Raw genomic sequence first — 18,178 nt, forward strand, 5'->3', positions numbered from 1 at the left:
GTAGAAATTCTTGGTTTGTTATTTGGGACTCTTTGACCTTCGTAGTTGGGAGCTAATTTCCTGAGATCACCTCTGGACCAAATCTTACCTTCTTCCCAATTAAGTGAACCTGTTGTCAGTTCTAACAATAATGAACTCTGAAAGTGTGGACAATTGGTTGGAAATGTGGCTGTCTTTTCAGCTACACCCCACGCTCTCAGATGACTTGATGTTCTTTTGTTTGTTTTGTTTTGTTTTTGAGATGGAGTCTCACTCTGTCGCCCAGGCTGGAGTATAATGGCACAGTCTTGGCTCACTGAAACCTCCACCTCCTGGGTTCAAGCGATTCTCCTGCCTCAGTCTCCTGAGTAGCTGGGATTACAGGCATCTGCCACCACACCTGGCTAATTTTTGTATTTTTAGTCGAGACGAGGTTTCCCTATGTTGGCCAGACTGGTCTCGAACTCCTGACCTCGTGATCTGCCAGCCTTGGCCTCCCAAAGTGCTGGGATTACAGGTGTGAGCCACTGCGCTCACCCTGGTGTTCTTTTTGGCTTGTTAAGGCAGCCCCAACCTGGGGAGGAGAGGAACGGGGAGCCGCCCAGGACTGGGTTTCTTAGCCTGTTAGCCGGGAGAGTGCTGCTGGTCACTGCCATCTTCCTTGTTATTAGTAGTTAAAAGCTACAGAACACCTAGAAGATGGTGAGTGCATTTCGGTGCTCTACTGAGAGGGAAAAGCAAGCATGCTGCCCTGGCTTCTAGGCCAGGGTTGAATAGAATCCTGGTCACAAAAGTCAAGTGGCTGTAGGATAGTAAACAAGTCTTTTATTCTTCAAAGTTACCATTCACAGGTAGAAAAGGCTTTGAGAAAAGACATTGCAGAAATTCCTTCTAATCCACCACACTGCTTGGCCCTTGGTCTTCAGTTTGCAGAATCATTCCCTCCTTATTTTATATGACATGATGTTTTAAAATGCGAGATGGACATGTTGTCTATTCTTTTACATCGATATGGCTCTAGCATTCTTTCTCCTTTATTTTATAGTGTCTGATGCAGTCTTTGCTGTGATACTCACTTTATTTCTGTTTTCTTCCAGCTTGTGGTGGAACATTCTACGTGGCTGAAGGCATCTTCAACAGCCCTGGCTACCCAGACGTTTATCCCGCTAATGTGGAATGTGTCTGGAACATCGTCAGTTCCCCTGGCAACCGACTCCAGCTGTCTTTTATGTAAATCCTTTTTATGGTGTATTGTTTCAGTGCTAATGAATCTGTAGGAAAGAAGTCCTGGTGCTAATAAGATGGGCAACTTACAGTGTATGTGAAATTTAGGAAGTATTTTTCCAAATTTCCTCTATTTCAGTCATAGTTTGAGTTATAAATAGCATGAAGATTCTGTCGACCATGGTTCTTGAGTCCTGTCTAACATTCCCAAAAGAACATTCTTGAGCCCTTGGCAAATGAATCTGTGGCCCATTCATGTTCAGAGTACAGGAATCTTATCTTTTTTTGGAATTAGACACATGTAGGTCCTTCCAGAGAATCACTAGTATTGTTTATTCCAGCAGAGCCATCCCATCTCAATTAAGCTTTCTTTACGCTTATATCTTATCCCCACCTCAATCCACCTTTCCTTCTATTTCTATCAGAAGAATGGTTTTGGGGCCAGGTGCGGTCACCCATGCCTGTAATCTCAGCACTTTCGGAGGCTGAGGCGGGCAGATCACTTGAGGTCAAGAGTTCGAGACCTGCCTGGCCAACATGGCAAAACCCCTCCTCTACTAAAAATACAAAAATTAGCTGGGAGTGGTGGCAGGCACCTGTAATCCCAGCTGCTTGGGAGGCTGAGGTGGGAGAATCCCCTGAACTTGGGAGGTGGAGGTTGCAGTGAGCTGAGACTGAGCCACTGCTTTCTAGCCTGGGCAACAGAGTGAGACTCCATCTTGAAAAAAAAAGAAAAAAGAATGGTTTTGGAAGTTTTTTAACTTCCAAACTTAAACTTACTTAAACTTTAAACTTAATTTTTTAGAACACTTTCATATTCCTCATTGCACTATAACACTTTTTGAACAGGGGCTATAAACATGGAATTAGTAGTACGATCCTATAACATTCTGAGTGGTCTTAGATTAAATTAGACAGCAACAATAATATCTCTTAGAGTAGATGTAAAAAGCACACATTTTAATCAACTAATAGAGAGGTATATGTGACATGTCACGTGATAATGGATGCTTATTATATGTTGAGAGATCAGATCTTGGAATTTAAATTGCCGTTTTGAATTAGAAGTTATTTACCACTCTATGTTACATATTACTAGGCTGTGGTTGGGACTGCTAATTCTGTTTGGAAGAGAATATAAGTAACTTATTGTTGAGAGAGGAGGATTGTTTTGAGGACCCTGGCCTGTTTATTTAAAAGTCTTACTTTTCTTCCAAGACTTGCTAATCTGTGCATCTGGAACTGATTAAAAATATGGCACAACCATCCTATTTGTGGACCAAGTTCAAACATCTCAAGTTGCTTTTTTTAAATCCATCAATCAGACAGAGCCTCTTCAGGGTACAAGTGGCCTTGTGTTAAGACAAAGGCACCCTCTGCGTGCTGAAAGGCAATGCAAGTTTAAGCTGCCTCACAGGAAGGAGGTTTCGGTTTGTCTTTGTTTTTTTTTTGGAGACACAGTCTGGCTTTGTTGCCCAGGCTGGAGTGCAGTGGAATGATCTCAGCTCACTGCAACCTCTGCCTCCCGGGTTTAAGCTATTCTCCTGCCTCAGCCTCCTGAGTAGCTGGGATTACAGGCACATGCCACCATGCCAAGCTAGTTTTTATATTTTTAGTAGTGATGGGATTTCACTATGTTGGCCAGGCTGGTCTTGAACTCCTGACCTCAAGTAATTCACCCACCTTGGCCTCCCAAAGTGCTGGGATTACAGGCGTGAGCCACCACACCTGGCCTGGTTTGTCTTCGTCTTCACTAAGAGCACAGAATTCTGGATGGGAAGAAATCTATATACTTTATAATGTTTACCAGACATATATTTATTCCTTTACTCGACAGACATTTATTAAGCTCCTAATATGTGCTAGGCATGTAGTTGGCTCATGCTACTCTCCTATGAGGTGCTTTCTATATATTGATCAATAAAACACCATCATTGTCCTTAGAATAAAATTCAAAGCCCTTCACACAGCTTTAGAAGGCTTATCAGAATTGCCACATAAAATGATTTTTTTTGGTCTTTTCCTCTGTGTGTCTACCACATTCACGTTGTTGACCGCTCTCATTCAGCGGTTGCCAGGAACTGAGCTAGGTGTTCAAGACAGATAAGATTTCGGGTCTTGACAAATTACTCATAAACCAACATTAAGAAGCTGTTTAATTAAGTTCATTTTATTTCTGTGGGATAATAATAACAAGTTTCTATAAACAAATTTATAGTAGTTTCAAATTTCTAGAACTGTGAAGATAAAGAAGATGTCAAATTTAAAACGCATACCACATAGCTGGTGCTTAGCAAATGTTCAGTGACTTAATTCTCTCAATCTTTACCATTTCTGAAGCATCTTCTGTGATGGTTCACAAATAAGTCCAAATGGGCAGCACTAGGCTCTCCTTCCAGAGGGTGGGAGATTATACACACAAAAAGCAAGTTTCATCTATTTTAGTGCTTAATAGACATAACATTTTAATTACCATATAGAAAATCATAATGGCTCAGCTATTTCCTTTCTTGCCTGTAAGAAGTTAATTTTGATTACTCTGAGTTACTAGCTTGAGTTTTATTTTTAAAATGGAATTTTTAGACTGCAAGATGCCTCTTTTTTTGCAGTTGATTAATGAGAAGGCAAGGCCTGTGAGTTATTTCTTCCCTGGTCTAAATTCTATCCAGATGGGTGCTTGGAAACATTACCCTGGGGTGTGTGAGAGCATATGAGAAGCATATGTATCACATCAAGTTCTAAAACATGGGGCTGGGATTGTGGTGAAACTGAGTAGGGAAGAGGACTGGAGAAATTATGGTTGAATCTGCAACAAAAAGAAATGGGGAGAAATAAAACCTAAAAAGGAGTTTTTTTGTAAAACATATATTTAACCATTTATTACCCATAATATGACTAACAATGTGAAATATGCTAAAATTATTTTCTTCTGCTTCTCAGAACGCAGAAAGGGAAGAAAGGGAGATCGTTTTCCTCAGAAGGTAAATTACATGCAGCTGCCTCTAAAATCTTTCTATTCAAAGTGCGGTGCAATCTTTCTGACCGGTTAGTTCACCCCTGTGGTTTGGTAGGCAGGGAATTGACAGAAATTGTATTTTATGCTTGCGGAGTGCTTTTAGAAAGTGATTGGTCTCGGTTCAAGAATCAGAATGAGATAATAAGAAACAGTGATTGTACTGTTTTTGTTCCACATCCTACATTTACTAACAGATCTAAGCCAAAGGGTAGAATTGCTTATAAAATGTAGCAGCCTAAAGCAAAGACTTCCAAGAATAATCAAGCTTTTTTAAAGTTTAATTTAATCCTTATAGGTGTTTCCCTACCACCATGTCCAGTGGAATGTCTTTTCTGCCATCTAGCACTGGATTACACTAGTCTAGTACGTAGAAAAGACCTTCACTTTGTAATCTTCTGGAGCATCGGACAGAATGCTAATGTGCATGTTGATCACCTAGGATCTTGCTGAAATTCATTTGCTCACTGAGCTGGTTGGTGGGGCCAGATTCCTTGTTTCAAACAAGCTCTCCGGTGATGCTGATGTTGCTGGACTATGCACTGCACTTTGAATAGAAAGATTTTAGAGGCAGCTGCATGTAATTTACCTTCTGAGGAAAATGATCTCCCTTTCTTCCCTTTCTGCGTTCTGAGAAGCAGAAGAAAACAATTTTAGCATATTTCATTGTTGATCATATTATGGGTAATGAAATTGAGCCTGAATGTGTGCACCAAACTTGGCAGTCATCCCAAAGATGGATTTAGACCAATTCCTTGCAAAAAAAATGATTGAAGATACAAATATTGTGTTATAAAACATCAGATGGTCAAAGGAGACAAATGTGTGGTTTGCTTTACCTGATGTGGATATATCCTGATTTCAATGATCAATTATAGCTTGCTGTAAAAGTTCCATCTAGAGTAGTCCAAATGGTCTATACTGTAGTGACCCACCTTGGTGGGATTGTGAGAGCCACCAGCTTACCACCAGGCTTACTGATTTGGTTAGAGACCTACCAATGCTAGTATCTGGCTTGAGAGGAGGGTAGAGCAGAGCTGACCAGTTACTTCACCCCTGTGGTCTGGTAGGCAGGGAATGACCAGAGATGTACCTGGTATATTGACTAGTGGTAGGGCTTGAGGTGGCCAGAGCCTTCAGGCTGCTTATCTCTAACCATTCTCCTCCATTAGCTGAGCTAGAGCCCCAGGGGAGCACTATACTTAGCATAAAGTAAAATCTTGCAATGGATAATGTTGAGCGTTAACGGAAAGATACACATGACAGAGAAGTACATTTTCCCTTTCCTTTCCTTTCCCTTTCCCTTCCTTTCCTTTTCCTTTCCCTTCCTTTCCTTTCCTTTCCTTTCCCCTTCCCTTCCCTTCCTTTCCTTTCCCCTTCCCTTCCCTTCCTTTCCTTTCCCTTCCCTTCCTTTCCCCTTGCCTTCCTTTCCCCTTCCTTTCCCCTTCCCTTCCCTTCCTTTCCCCTTCCTTTCCCCTTCCCTTCCCTTCCCTTCCTTTCCTTTCCTTTCCTTTCCTTTCCTTTCCTTTCCTTTCCATTCCTTTCCTTTCCTTTCCTTTCCCCTTCCCTTCCTTTCCCCTTCCCTTCCCTTCCCTTCCTTTCCCTTCCTTTCCCTTCCCCTTCCCTTCCTTTCCCCTTCTCTTCCCTTCCTTTCCTTTCCCTTACCCTTCCCTTCCTTTCCCTTTCCCTTCCCCTTCACCTTCCCCTTCCCTTCCTTTCACTTCCCTTCCCTTCCTTTCACTTCCCTTCCCTTCCCTTCCCTTCCCTTCCTTTCCCCTACCCCTTCCCCTTCCCCTTCCCTTCCCTTCCCTTCCCTTCCCTTCCCTTCCCTTCCCTTTTTCTTTCCCCTTTCCCCTTTCCCTTCTCCTGTTTGAGTTCGTGCTTTCATTTATTTGGGGTATAAACCTAGAAGTGAAATTGCTGGTTCATATGACAATACTATGTTTAACTTTTTGAGGAACCACCAAACTTTTCTATAGGGATGCACTATTTTACATTCCCAATAGTAATGCGTAAGAGTTCTAATTTCTCCATATCCTCATCAACACTTCTTATTTTCCATTTTAAAATAATAGTCTTCCTAGTGGGTTTGCAGTGTTATCTCATTGTGGTTTTGATTTGCATTTCTCTAATGACTAGTAATGTGGAAAATCTTTTCATGTTTTTATTAACTATTCATAAATCTTCTTTGGAGAAATGTCTATTCAGTTTCTTTGCCATTTTAATTGAGTTATTTGGTTTTTAATTTTCGAGTTGCAGGAGTTATTTTATATTCAGGATACTAACTTGGTCATGTGTTTTTATTTTCTTTGGGTAGATATTTAGGGGTGGAATTTCTGGGCATTAATTAGATGTGCATTTAATTTTATGAGAAACTCCCAAATAATTATTCAAAGTGGCTATATCACTATGCAGTCCCACCAGGAATATATAAGACTTCAGTTGCTCTGCGTGCTTGTCAACAATTGATCTTGTCAGTCTTTTAATTTTAGCCCTTATGATGGGTGTGGAATGATATCTGACTGTGGTATTTAAGTTGCATTGCTCTGATGAGTAATCATATAGAGTACTTTTCACATTCTCAGTAGCCATTTTCTTGTCTTCTTTTATGAATATCTGTTCAAGCCCTTTGTCCACTTTTAATTTGGTTGTTTGTTTTTTCATTATCTGTAGGAATTCCTTTTATATTTCAACTATGAGTCCCTTGCTAGATAAATGCTTTACAATTATCTCCCATTTCCCCACCCCAGTCTGTAGCTTGCCTTTTCATTTTTTTAAATATATATATATTTTTCTAGAGAGGATCTCACTCTGTCACATAAGCTGGAGTGAAGTGGCACAATCACCCCTCACTTTAGCCTCGATCTCCCAGGCTTAAGCAATCTTCCTGCCTCAGCCTCCCAAGTAGCTGGGATTATAGGCACAGGCCACCACATAGCTACATTTTATTTTTTGTAGAGAGGGGGTCTCACTGTGTTGCTCAGGCTAGTCTCTAACTCCTGGGCTCAAGTGATCCTCCCACCTCAGCCTCCCAAAGTGCTGAGATTATGCTTGCGAGCCACCACGTGCAGCCTATTTATTTTCTTATTCATGTCTTTAATGAAATGTTTATCAATTCAAATTTATTAATTTTTATCTTATAGTTAGTGCTTTTTGCATTCTGTGTAAGAAATGTTTGCCCATCCCAAGGTCACAAAGATTTTTCTCCATGTTTTCTTCTAGGATATTTATGTTTCTAGCCTTTATATTTACATCCTTGAGAAATGTTAAATTAGTTTCTGGGTATGAAGATAGGCAGAAATAGAGGTTCTTTTTTCCCTATCTTTCTGTAAGGATATCCGTTATTGCAGCACCATTTGTTAAAATGACTTTTCCCCTTGATTTGTCTTGGCACCATGGATTGAATTGGATTGACTATGCATTTATTGGCCCCTACTGGAAATTGTTTCCTATTCCGTTCATCCATTTGTCTACCCTTACACCAATACCACTTTATCTTGAGTAGCTCATGTTTTTAAGCAGTAAGGCCAAGTTTTGAAAATATTCACGAGGCACCTACATGTTCCCGACTCTTTATATATGTTCCCTATGAACATCATATGAGATAGGTACAGTTTCCTATCTTCAAATCCCCATCACATCACAGTCGCAGAATATAAGACAAGTTGAATAGGTCACATTCAAGCACTAGCCTGTGTTGTTACAAATCCCATAATTTTGCTGCCTCTCCAGAAATTAAGTACATACGCCTTTGCAGGGCATTTAAGTGCCACCTAAAAGATCCCATCATATTGCCCCAGTTACATGTTTTAATCGTTTCTTTTTTTATTATTTACCTTCAGCCAACTCACACCTTGTCTTAATGGTTTCTTAGAGGTACTCAGTGTTTTTAACAAATCGGGTATCTCTTGCAGGTTTCTGAATATGTCTGGCCCTTCTCTGCACATGTGCCTTGGTGGCATGATTCTTTGCACACCATCTATATTCCTTATATCCAGCTAACATGTATATTTCCATCTTGAAAAATCTTCCCGAGAAGCTATTGCAGAGCCCCACAATCAGATGTGATGCCTCTGCTTTGCAGTTCTTAAACACCACTTTATAGCTCTGATGGCACTCACGCTATTCTGCCTTATATATATATTGTTTTCTATATTCGTGCCTGGTTTTGCCCACTAGGAAGAAAACTCCTTGCTGGAAGTATATTCATTGTCTTTGTAGCTATTGAATACGCATTTCAACAAATCCGAGTGAAAGAAATTTTTTGAGACAGCTACATAATTTCGTGATCAAAGTTAAAGAAAGTTTAAAAAAAGTGAACAGGTTAACCTAGCATGTGATCCAGGAAAATCCCAAAGTCTATTCTCTCAGTTTAATCCCTACAAATATTTTTTCCCCAAATCAGATCTTTCCAGTTGGAAGACTCTCAGGACTGCAGCAGAGATTTTGTGGAGATCCGTGAAGGAAATGCCACGGGTCACTTGGTGGGACGATACTGTGGAAACTCCTTCCCTCTCAATTATTCTTCCATCACTGGACATACCCTGTGGGTCAGATTTATCTCAGATGGTTCTGGCAGCGGCACAGGCTTCCAGGCCACATTTATGAAGAGTAAGTTGTTTCTATTTTAGTGATAGCTTACAAAATATGTCTTACAAACTACAAATAATAATTTTCTCAGTAATACATTAAGCAAGAACAATCCTAAACTCTCCACTATTTTCCTACATTGTCTTTGTGAATTACCTTATAACATATTAGAAAAACTAAATTATATATGAATGGCTCAATAAGGGCAAGGGAGAGCACTCTCAAGGGTTCTATTGTTCTTTTTAAGCTCTAATTTCTACCTAATGTTAAATTAGTTTTTTTCATGATATTGTGGTAGAGTCTTGTAATATATTATAGTTTGGGTTTGGTGCATTTATATCAAGTGTGTTTCATTTGATTTCATAAACTCTATATTCTTCACATTTAAGACATTTAGTATTACTTTGGGATTGGCTTAAGTGCTCAAATATAACAATAGGGTATTCTTCTAATAGTGTAAAATGTTAAATATTTTTATTCTGTAGCTCAACTTTTCCATTATTGGCTATTTCATATGTGATTTCAAACTATGAGTTTTTCTTGTAAATTTTTTAAATGTTCCATTCTTTTGAAAAACAAAGTAAAATAGATAAACCATAATTAGAGAGTGGGGCTGCTCACCCCACCTTCCCATGTCCCCAAGTTCCCTAGGGTTCTGGGAACCCCTTTTCACTTGGGAAGTTGTGGCCTCTTTTCACACCATGCAACGTTTTAAGGACCTTTTCTAAGGAAGTAATAGATAGCCCAGAAACCAAAAAGGAAGCAGTATTTCTTTCAATAGTCAGAAAAGAAATCACAGTCAATTAAAAGTCCATGCTTTTCAACACCCTTTGCCTTTTGTTTTTATCATTTGATTAAAGAGCAATTCTAAGTGGGTCTGATTTACTACTCTGTCTTCTCTCCTAGTATTTGGCAATGATAATATTGTGGGAACTCATGGGAAAGTTGCCTCTCCTTTCTGGCCTGAAAACTACCCACATAACTCCAATTACCAATGGACAGTAAATGTGAATGCATCTCACGTTGTCCATGGCCAAATCTTGGAGATGGACATAGAAGAAATACAAAGCTGCTATTATGACAAATTAAGGGTGAGTTTCCACATGCGATCAATGTTCATAAATATTGGTGAATTGCTATTGGTAAAAATACATCCAAGGTAACGTCTATTCAAGCATTTGCAAATCATGTGGGATAGTCTGCTCTAAATCATGATTAGAGCAGACTGCCTCTAGATTACATGGACAAAGGCAGTTTCAGTATTGTATTGATTATTTTCCATTTCATATCTAAGGGGTTTTTTAGGATTATTATTATTTTCCTGTTGAGCTTTCTCTAAGAATGCATGTGTATCCTAAATAAGTATTTATTCTGTCTTCTTCCCACTGTCCTCTTTGTTTTTATGTTAGAGTATTAAAAGTTTTAAGGATCATACAAAAATAAATATAAATAGGAAAATCATGGTGATCATTGCTATCCAGACACTGGCTACTGTATCAATTCCAGAAACACAATCAAATTCTTACAGGGTATGACTCTACCTTATTCATCTTGGATTCTTGGTCATGAATCCAACCAGTACCTGCTGGATATCCAATGTGTATGGGAATGGCTATTATATAATTTGTTTGGTAGAGGATTTTATAATAACTGTTAATATGAATTTGTCCTGAGCTATTTAAAAATTATCACAAAATATACCTCGAAATAGGTCATTTGAGATTTTAAAACCAAAAGCAGGAGATTTATTAAGTGCTCTGAACATGTGAGCCCTGCAAGTTTTGGTTATTTTGTTGTCATGAATTCTTCTTTCCTTCTGTGGAAATATGGACTCCTTTAGGGTACCTGTTCACTTTCTCTCGGTAAAGCTTTTCTCTTCTTGTTATTTTCCTTTCTTTCCTCCTGATTCCTCCCTTTAAAGCCCCAAAGCACATTTATTAAGTACTGTTGTTAGGCAGCCATCCTGGTTCCTATTTTTCCATCCACAGATTTTACTGTAAATCATCTTATGAGTGATTCCCACAGCGCATGTTTATTAATATAATTCTGCAACAAAGATGCAAATGTTTCCAAAACATTAAATTACCTTCAATAATATTTTATATTCTCTGGCGGTATCTGTTTTAAGCTAAAATAAAATGTTTACTCATTTGTCATTTTTTTGGGTTATAACATTGTAATAATATAAGGCATCTTTTTTTTTTTTTTTTTGAGACGGAGTCTTGCTCTGTGCCCAGGCTAGAGTGCAGTGGCCGGATCTCAACTCACTGCAAGCTCCGCCTCCCGGGTTCACGTCATTCTCCTGCCTCAGCCTCCCGAGTAGCTGGGACTACAGGCGCCCGCCACCACGCCCGGCTCATTTTTTGTGTTTTTAGTAGAGATGGGGTTTCACCGTGTTAGCCAGGATGGTCTCGATCTCCTGACCTCGTGATCTGCCCATCTCGGCCTCCCAAAGTGCTGGGATTACAGGCTTGAGCCACCGCGCCCGGCCAAGGCATCTTTTTTATTTTATCTTTTTATGAAGAAAAATATAGATGATTGCCTAAATACAATGCTCTATTATCTGTTTTTATGTGCAGATCTATGATGGGCCTAGCATTCACGCCCGCCTAATTGGAGCTTACTGTGGTACCCAGACTGAATCTTTCAGCTCCACCGGAAATTCTTTGACATTTCATTTTTACTCCGACTCTTCAATCTCAGGGAAGGGATTCCTTCTGGAATGGTTTGCTGTGGATGCACCTGATGGTGTTTTACCTACCATTGCTCCAGGTGTGTTTGCTAATAAATGAAGTTCTTTTTAGGACTGATATGTGCAGGCCACTGTTTCAAAGGGTCCTATCATAACAGGGGCCAGATATAAAAAATAAGAAGTACAGCCCCAAAGCCCTTCCACCTTATGTTCAGATGTTATTTTAAATTCATAAACACTACCTTTTGTAAAAATTATACATTTCTTTCTAAAAAATGCAGGCTTCCCATTACATTGTTTATATTATAGTAATTAGGGGCTTGATATCCATAAGATCGTCTACTTACAATTTCTAGAGACCACTTTAGAAATCCCTGAAAATTTGATTTGCAGATACTACATATGTACATTCACACACAGACACACACACACACACACACACACACAATCAGTTAAGGATCAACTCGTCAAAGTAACTGTTTTTCCTCTGCATTTTATTTCAAATGTACTTTCAGAAATGCTTCAGTTTCTCCTTAGCTGGTTGTAAATTTTCATGTTTCAAAGTAAAATGGGCCTAATTTTAAACTTTTATTTTACTGTTTTACATTCCTAATCTCCTCAGTGAAAGTAATATTGAGGTAGCATTGTTTGGGGAAACATTTTTTCTTGAAAATTATTTAAATGAGGCTGGGCATGGTGGCTCGCACCTGTAATCCCAGCACTTTGGCAGGCCGAAGTCAACGGATCACTTGTGGTCAGAAGATCAAGACTAGCCTGGCCAACATGGCAGAACCCCATCTCTACTAAAAATACAAAAATTAGCTGGGCGTGGTGGAGTGCATCTGTAGCCTCAGCTACTCGGGAGGCTGAGACATGAGAATTGCTTGAACCAGGAGGCAGAGATTGTAGTGATCCGAGAACATGCCACTGCACTCCAGCCCGGGTGACAGAGTGAGACTCTGTCTCGAAAAGAAAAGAAAAGAAATGAAATTTATGTAAATGAATTTGAGTGTTTCTTATGGATTTGAGGATTGACATAGAAGAAATTCATCAGATATTTCTTGAGGATAGTCTAAGTCCTTGAATACTTGATTAGAACACAGAATCAGGGTATCTCATTGAAGAATATTCAAACTCTGAACTTGTTCTATGACTTAAAAGATTAGCCTGTTTTCTTCTAACTTCTTCTATCGGCAGAATAATGAAGATAATTTGTACTTATATTTATTTAATGTCCCTTAGTATTCCATTCTGAAATGTTGTTCTTACCTCTCTAATAAGGTGCTTTCATGATATTGAATATGAATCTCTTCCTTAAAATATTGATCTGTTTAAAAGTAAAGAACCATCAGCAAGATTGACAAATGCAATTTAGAGGCGACATTTAATTCTGGATGGATATATCCAGAGCTCTTAGAAATAAACTTGAGTTAAGCTTTCTTTCATATTTACAAACCTCAAGGTAGAAAAGGAATTACTTACTTGTTTAAAATATTATACCAACAAATTTTCTTCTAATATTTTATTATGAAATTCCATAATTATATGATGTAAGTGGACAGGTGAGTAAGAGAACCATAAACCTTATTTTCCTTAGTCAAGAAGAAAAAGGAAAAAGGCAAGTAAGAGGTCAAGAGAATTTTAGAGTTTACTAATTATCTAGATGGTATAAGTGATTATCTTGTAATGATACCACACTGTGAAAGTTTCATTAAAACTAAAAAACCTTAATATTTTGAAATATATCAACTTATTGAGAATTGTCCTATCAGCTTTTTTTTTTTTTTTTTTTTTTTTTGAGATGGAGTCTCTGTCGCCCAGGCTGGAGTGCAGTGACCTGATCTCAACTCACTGCAAGCTCCGCCTTCCGGGTTCATGCCATTCTTCTGCCTCTGCCTCAGGAGTAGCTGGTACTACAGTCGCTCGACGCCGTGCCCGGCTAATTTTTTGTATTTTTAGTAGAGACGGGGTTTCACCGTGTTAGCCAGGATGGTCTCGATCTCCTGACCTCGTGATCCGCCCGCCTGGGCCTCCCAAAGTGCTGGAGTTACAGGCATGAGCCACGGTGTCTGGCCTGTCCTATCAGCATTTCCTATACACACATATATTTAATTTAAATCAGCACATATTTATTGAGAATTTATTATGGATACACTGAGGAGACTAAGAAAGGAAACTGAGATACAATCTCTACTCTCCAGGAACTTCAAAGTAATGGGAACCAGGCATAATGACTCGTGCCTGTAATCCCAGCCCTTTGGGAGGCTAAGGCAGGAAGCTTGCTTGAAGCCCAGGAGTTTGAGAGCTGCCTGGGCAACAGAGGGAGAATCCATCTCTACAAAAGATTCAAAAAGTTAGGTAGGCATCGTGGTGCATGCCTGTAGTCCCAGCTACTCGGGAGGCAGAGGCAGGGGAATTGCCTGAGCCTAGAAATTCAACGCTGCCCGTGAGCAGTGATCATGACACTGAACTCCAGTGAGACCCTGTCTTAAATCAATGAATAGTAAAAATAAATAATAAATAAAAGAGATTGGGAAAGAAAAAGCACTCGTGTCAGTTAAATAATGGTATCGTAATTAAATGGGTAAATGACAAAGCAAGTGGTACCAATAGCAAATAAGCAAGGGAAGGAAAATGAGCTTACTGTGGATGAGGGTCAACTGAAGGAAATTCAATGTGTCAAGTAGGAAAAAGAGTTGGTGTATCAGTCAGGAAAAACTCAGCCATATGGCGGTAACAAAGAATTTCAAACTCTTAGGTGCTGAAAACAACAGGTCTCCTACATGCTCCTCTTGTGTTAACTGGGTGCCTCTCATCATCCATCACTTCCTAACTCAGGCTGTTGGAGCTCCCATTGTCTGTGACATTGCCTGAGACCATGGCAGGAGGCAAAAGAGCCCTTGGATGTCTTGCTTTAAAAGTGCTCAGTGTAAAGTAACACATGCCTTTTGCTCATAGTTCATTGACCAAAACTGGTCAAATGGTCTCTCCTAGCCATTTGCAGAATGCAGTTCTACCATGTGTTTGGATATGGAGACAAAGGAAATATCTGGCAAACAGCACCAATGACCCACAGTCATTATAACCACATTTTATAAATTCAAGATAAGAAATATTTCACATAGAGGAAAACCTTAAAATTTGAAGATACTGGATAACATTCAGCATTCAGATTTTCCATGTGAAATTGCTTTAAAAAAATCTGTAGCCTACATAGTAATAGGATAAAGAAATCAGGACCTAGTTCTACAATATTTTATATTCACTTCCTGTTGGCCTTGATAAGATGCAAACATATTATGGTATAAAAGTCATAAACTTCTGAAATGGCGAAGAATAGACCTCTGAAATCTATTCCTCCATAAAAAAAAAAATTGTTAAAACCAACTTTTTGAGAACTCTGGAAATAGACCAAAGCCTTACAACAATCTGAGGCATATGTATTCAAGAAAAATCACTGAATCTCAGTAAGAGTCGTTTTTCTGGCATTCTCTTCCTATTGCCATCTCTCTCTCCTCCTAGCTTTGTAGTAGCCTCATGACCACAGTAGCTGTGAAAATGAGCAGCTTTAATAGCCGTGGGTGGTGGGGCAGCAGAGGTCCAGGGAACAGCCCATATCCGCAGCACTGCCCTTATTCCAGTTTAGCGACTTACTGGAAAACTGCATTCTCAGGTCTTGTCTTCACAGGACCTGGGCAAGAACTCACTCTTGTGTAAACAGCCCTGTCCCTGGGGTCTTTGCTGAAAAAAATCAGCAACAGCTGTTTCACATCACAACCGTGTGAGGCAGTGACACCAGTTACAGCTAATGAGAAACTGACCAGGAAACTTGAAAGGAAAAAATGGGGAAGGAGATGTCCACTGGGGCTTTGAAAAGCTCTGACATGCTTCTGGAAATCTAGAAGGCCACACACATAAGCCCAGCTGTACACATGCCCAGAAACAGACCCTGAGAAGGCCCTAATCTGTCACCTCAAAGTTGCCTAGATATAAATTACATAAGTAGCTACGCAAAAATGATAACGAAACATGAGAAACACGGGAATGAATGCAGTTCTACCTCAGTAATACAGGGGGTCCTCTACCTGTCTTATTGATGCCTGAATAGTCAGCACTAGTGTTAAATGGGTTATATAGCAAAATTATGGTGAAAATGGAGAACACAAGGCATTTTCTTTTACATCAAAGATCAGTTACAGAAACTGCGGCTCTCCGAATCTGTGGGTTAAATACGATATTCATTGATTTCTCTGAGAAATGGTTTCAGTTGATTGCTTCTTTTCAGTAGAGGGCTGTCACTTCCAGGTGAAAAAGTGCTAGCATCTTTTCCATTAGGGCTGTGTCAAAGATGTTGCTTTCTATTCTACAGGTGCTTGTGGTGGCTTCCTGAGGACAGGAGATGCACCCGTGTTTCTCTTCTCCCCGGGCTGGCCTGACAGTTACAGTAATAGAATGGACTGTACGTGGCTCATCCAGGCTCCCGACTCTACCGTGGAACTCAACATCCTTTCCCTGGACATTGAATCTCACCGAACGTGTGCCTATGATAGTCTTGTGATACGAGACGGTGAGAACATTGTAAAGAATGCTGAGTTTCAACCCTGACACGTATTTAGTTCTAGTCCATTATCTTGCGTACTGCCTCCATCTGTTTGGTTTGGAATTACACAGATATTATGGTCAAGGAAGGTATCAGTACCAGAATTGGCTACAACTCCTGAAGGACATAGGAAAGTATTAAATTACCTGTCGCAAAATGTCAGGAATAGTACATTTCTATAAGGAAAAAAGGCTTTCTTAGAGGCCTAAGAAGGAAAGAATAGTCTGAATGTCAACATTGTTCACCTCTCCTATTGAGGTGCCTCTGAGATAAATATTGATATTTTATACTTCTGGCTTTAAGATCCAAGTGAAAAAAATACTTACAATTGTAATGTGACTGGACACAGTGGCTCACACCATAATCCCAGAACTTTGGGAGGTCGAGGCAGAAGGATCACTTGAGTCCAGGAGTTCAAGACCAGCCTGGGCAGCAGAATGAGACCCTGTCTCTAAAATAATAAGAAGAAGAATATAAAATAGTAATGTATTCATTTCTCGTTGTCCCCTGAATCTGGGTCGAACAGGTAGAATTAAGGGGTGATACTGTTGTATTCTTTCCTCTGTACACAGGCATGGTGTTGCTATGTGACATAAAGTTAGAGACATAAATATTGCTGATGTATGCCTTATGCAAAATTGGGCTTCACAGTTTGCATGGACTGGAATGAAGGAGGACAGCAGAAAGGCCACATCCTCCACATCAGTATTTCTCAGTGTGGCCCCCAGATCTACAGCGTCATTTGTTAGATGTGCACATTCTCAGCAAAAAGAAACGTGTTTGCCTTCGCCCCACAGGTTGCTAGTGTGTAAGATCTTGTCTCCCTTATCCCCGATCCCTAGACAGTTGCTGAATGAGAAAAAATCAAATGGTGGAGCTGCTTTATGTCCCTTCTGTAGAGGCAGGACACTAAGTAGAGACTCAAGTCAATCATACACACATTGTGAGATGTCAAAGCATGACTCTCCCCCATCTTCCCATCAGCAATCGGCTATCAGCACGTTGCACAGAGAAGCATCAAAGCACCAGAATGCTCTCTTCCCATCTAAGCCTTCCTGTGCATATTGAAATTTAAAACTTTTCATGTAATGGAAAGGATGTGTATCCTTGCACACATAATTCTAGTGTTCAGAACCTACTAGAAGCTTTAAAAAATGTCAAAAAAAAATCTTCAGTAGGTAACTGCATCAATGAAGTAAATTGTGGTTATTCTTTTAAAATCACATTCCACTGAGTTGTTTTTGCTCCATCACTAACTTCTCTTGGAAGCCGGGAGCCTGGGGAGCAGTCCTGTTTTCCTGTATGACTTTGCACAGGTCACTAAGTGGCTCCAAACCCGTTCTATCTGTGAGATAGACAAATACCTCCCTCATAGGCTTTTTCTGAGGATTAAGGAAAGTAATAAATGCAATCTTTTAGCAAAAGTACAAGCATTTTGTAGATGATGAATTTGGAATAGTTCAGATTTCAGTTTACTTAGATGGAAATTTCTTTTTTTTTTTTTAAATTTATTTATTATTATTATACTTTAAGTTGTAGGGTACATGTGCATAACGTGCAGGTTTGTTACATATGTATACTTGTGCCATGTTGGTGTGCTGCACCCATCAACTTGTCATTTACATCAGGTATAACTCCCAATGCAATCCCTCCCCCATCCCCCCTCCCCATGATAGGCCCCGGTGTGTGATGTTCCCCTTCCTGAGTCCAAGTGATCTCATTGTTCAGTTCCCACCTATGAGTGAGAACATGCGGTGTTTGGTTTTCTGTTCTTGCGATAGTTTGCTAAGAATGATGGTTTCCAGCTGCATCCATGTCCCTACAAAGGACACAAACTCATCCTTTTTGATGGCTGCATAGTATTCCATGGTGTATATGTGCCACATTTTCTTAATCCAATCTGTCACTGATGGACATTTGGATTGATTCCAAGTCTTTGCTATTGTGAATAGTGCTGCAATAAACATACGTGTGCATGTGTCTTTATAGCAGCATAATTTATAATCCTTTGGGTATATACCCAGTAATGGGATGGCTGGGTCATGTGGTACATCTAGTTCTAGATCCTTGAGAAATCGCC

At 39.7% G+C, this 18,178-nt stretch overlaps 1 protein-coding gene across 1 annotated transcript in view; it reads left to right on the forward strand.

Annotated features, from left to right (window-relative positions):
• LOC105488215 (cubilin) overlaps nucleotides 1–18,178 on the forward strand; it is a 313,890-nt gene that overhangs the window by 185,644 nt on the left and 110,068 nt on the right. Inside the window, exons 36-40 of the mRNA XM_024794869.2 lie at nucleotides 1,077–1,209; nucleotides 8,622–8,827; nucleotides 9,713–9,897; nucleotides 11,386–11,578; nucleotides 15,868–16,065. Of these exons, the coding sequence (XP_024650637.2) occupies nucleotides 1,077–1,209; nucleotides 8,622–8,827; nucleotides 9,713–9,897; nucleotides 11,386–11,578; nucleotides 15,868–16,065 (915 nt within the window). The remainder of the gene's footprint in view (nucleotides 1–1,076; nucleotides 1,210–8,621; nucleotides 8,828–9,712; nucleotides 9,898–11,385; nucleotides 11,579–15,867; nucleotides 16,066–18,178) is intronic.

Source organism: Macaca nemestrina, chromosome 9 (genome assembly GCF_043159975.1).
Source record: "Macaca nemestrina isolate mMacNem1 chromosome 9, mMacNem.hap1, whole genome shotgun sequence".
NCBI lineage: Eukaryota > Metazoa > Chordata > Mammalia > Primates > Cercopithecidae > Macaca > Macaca nemestrina.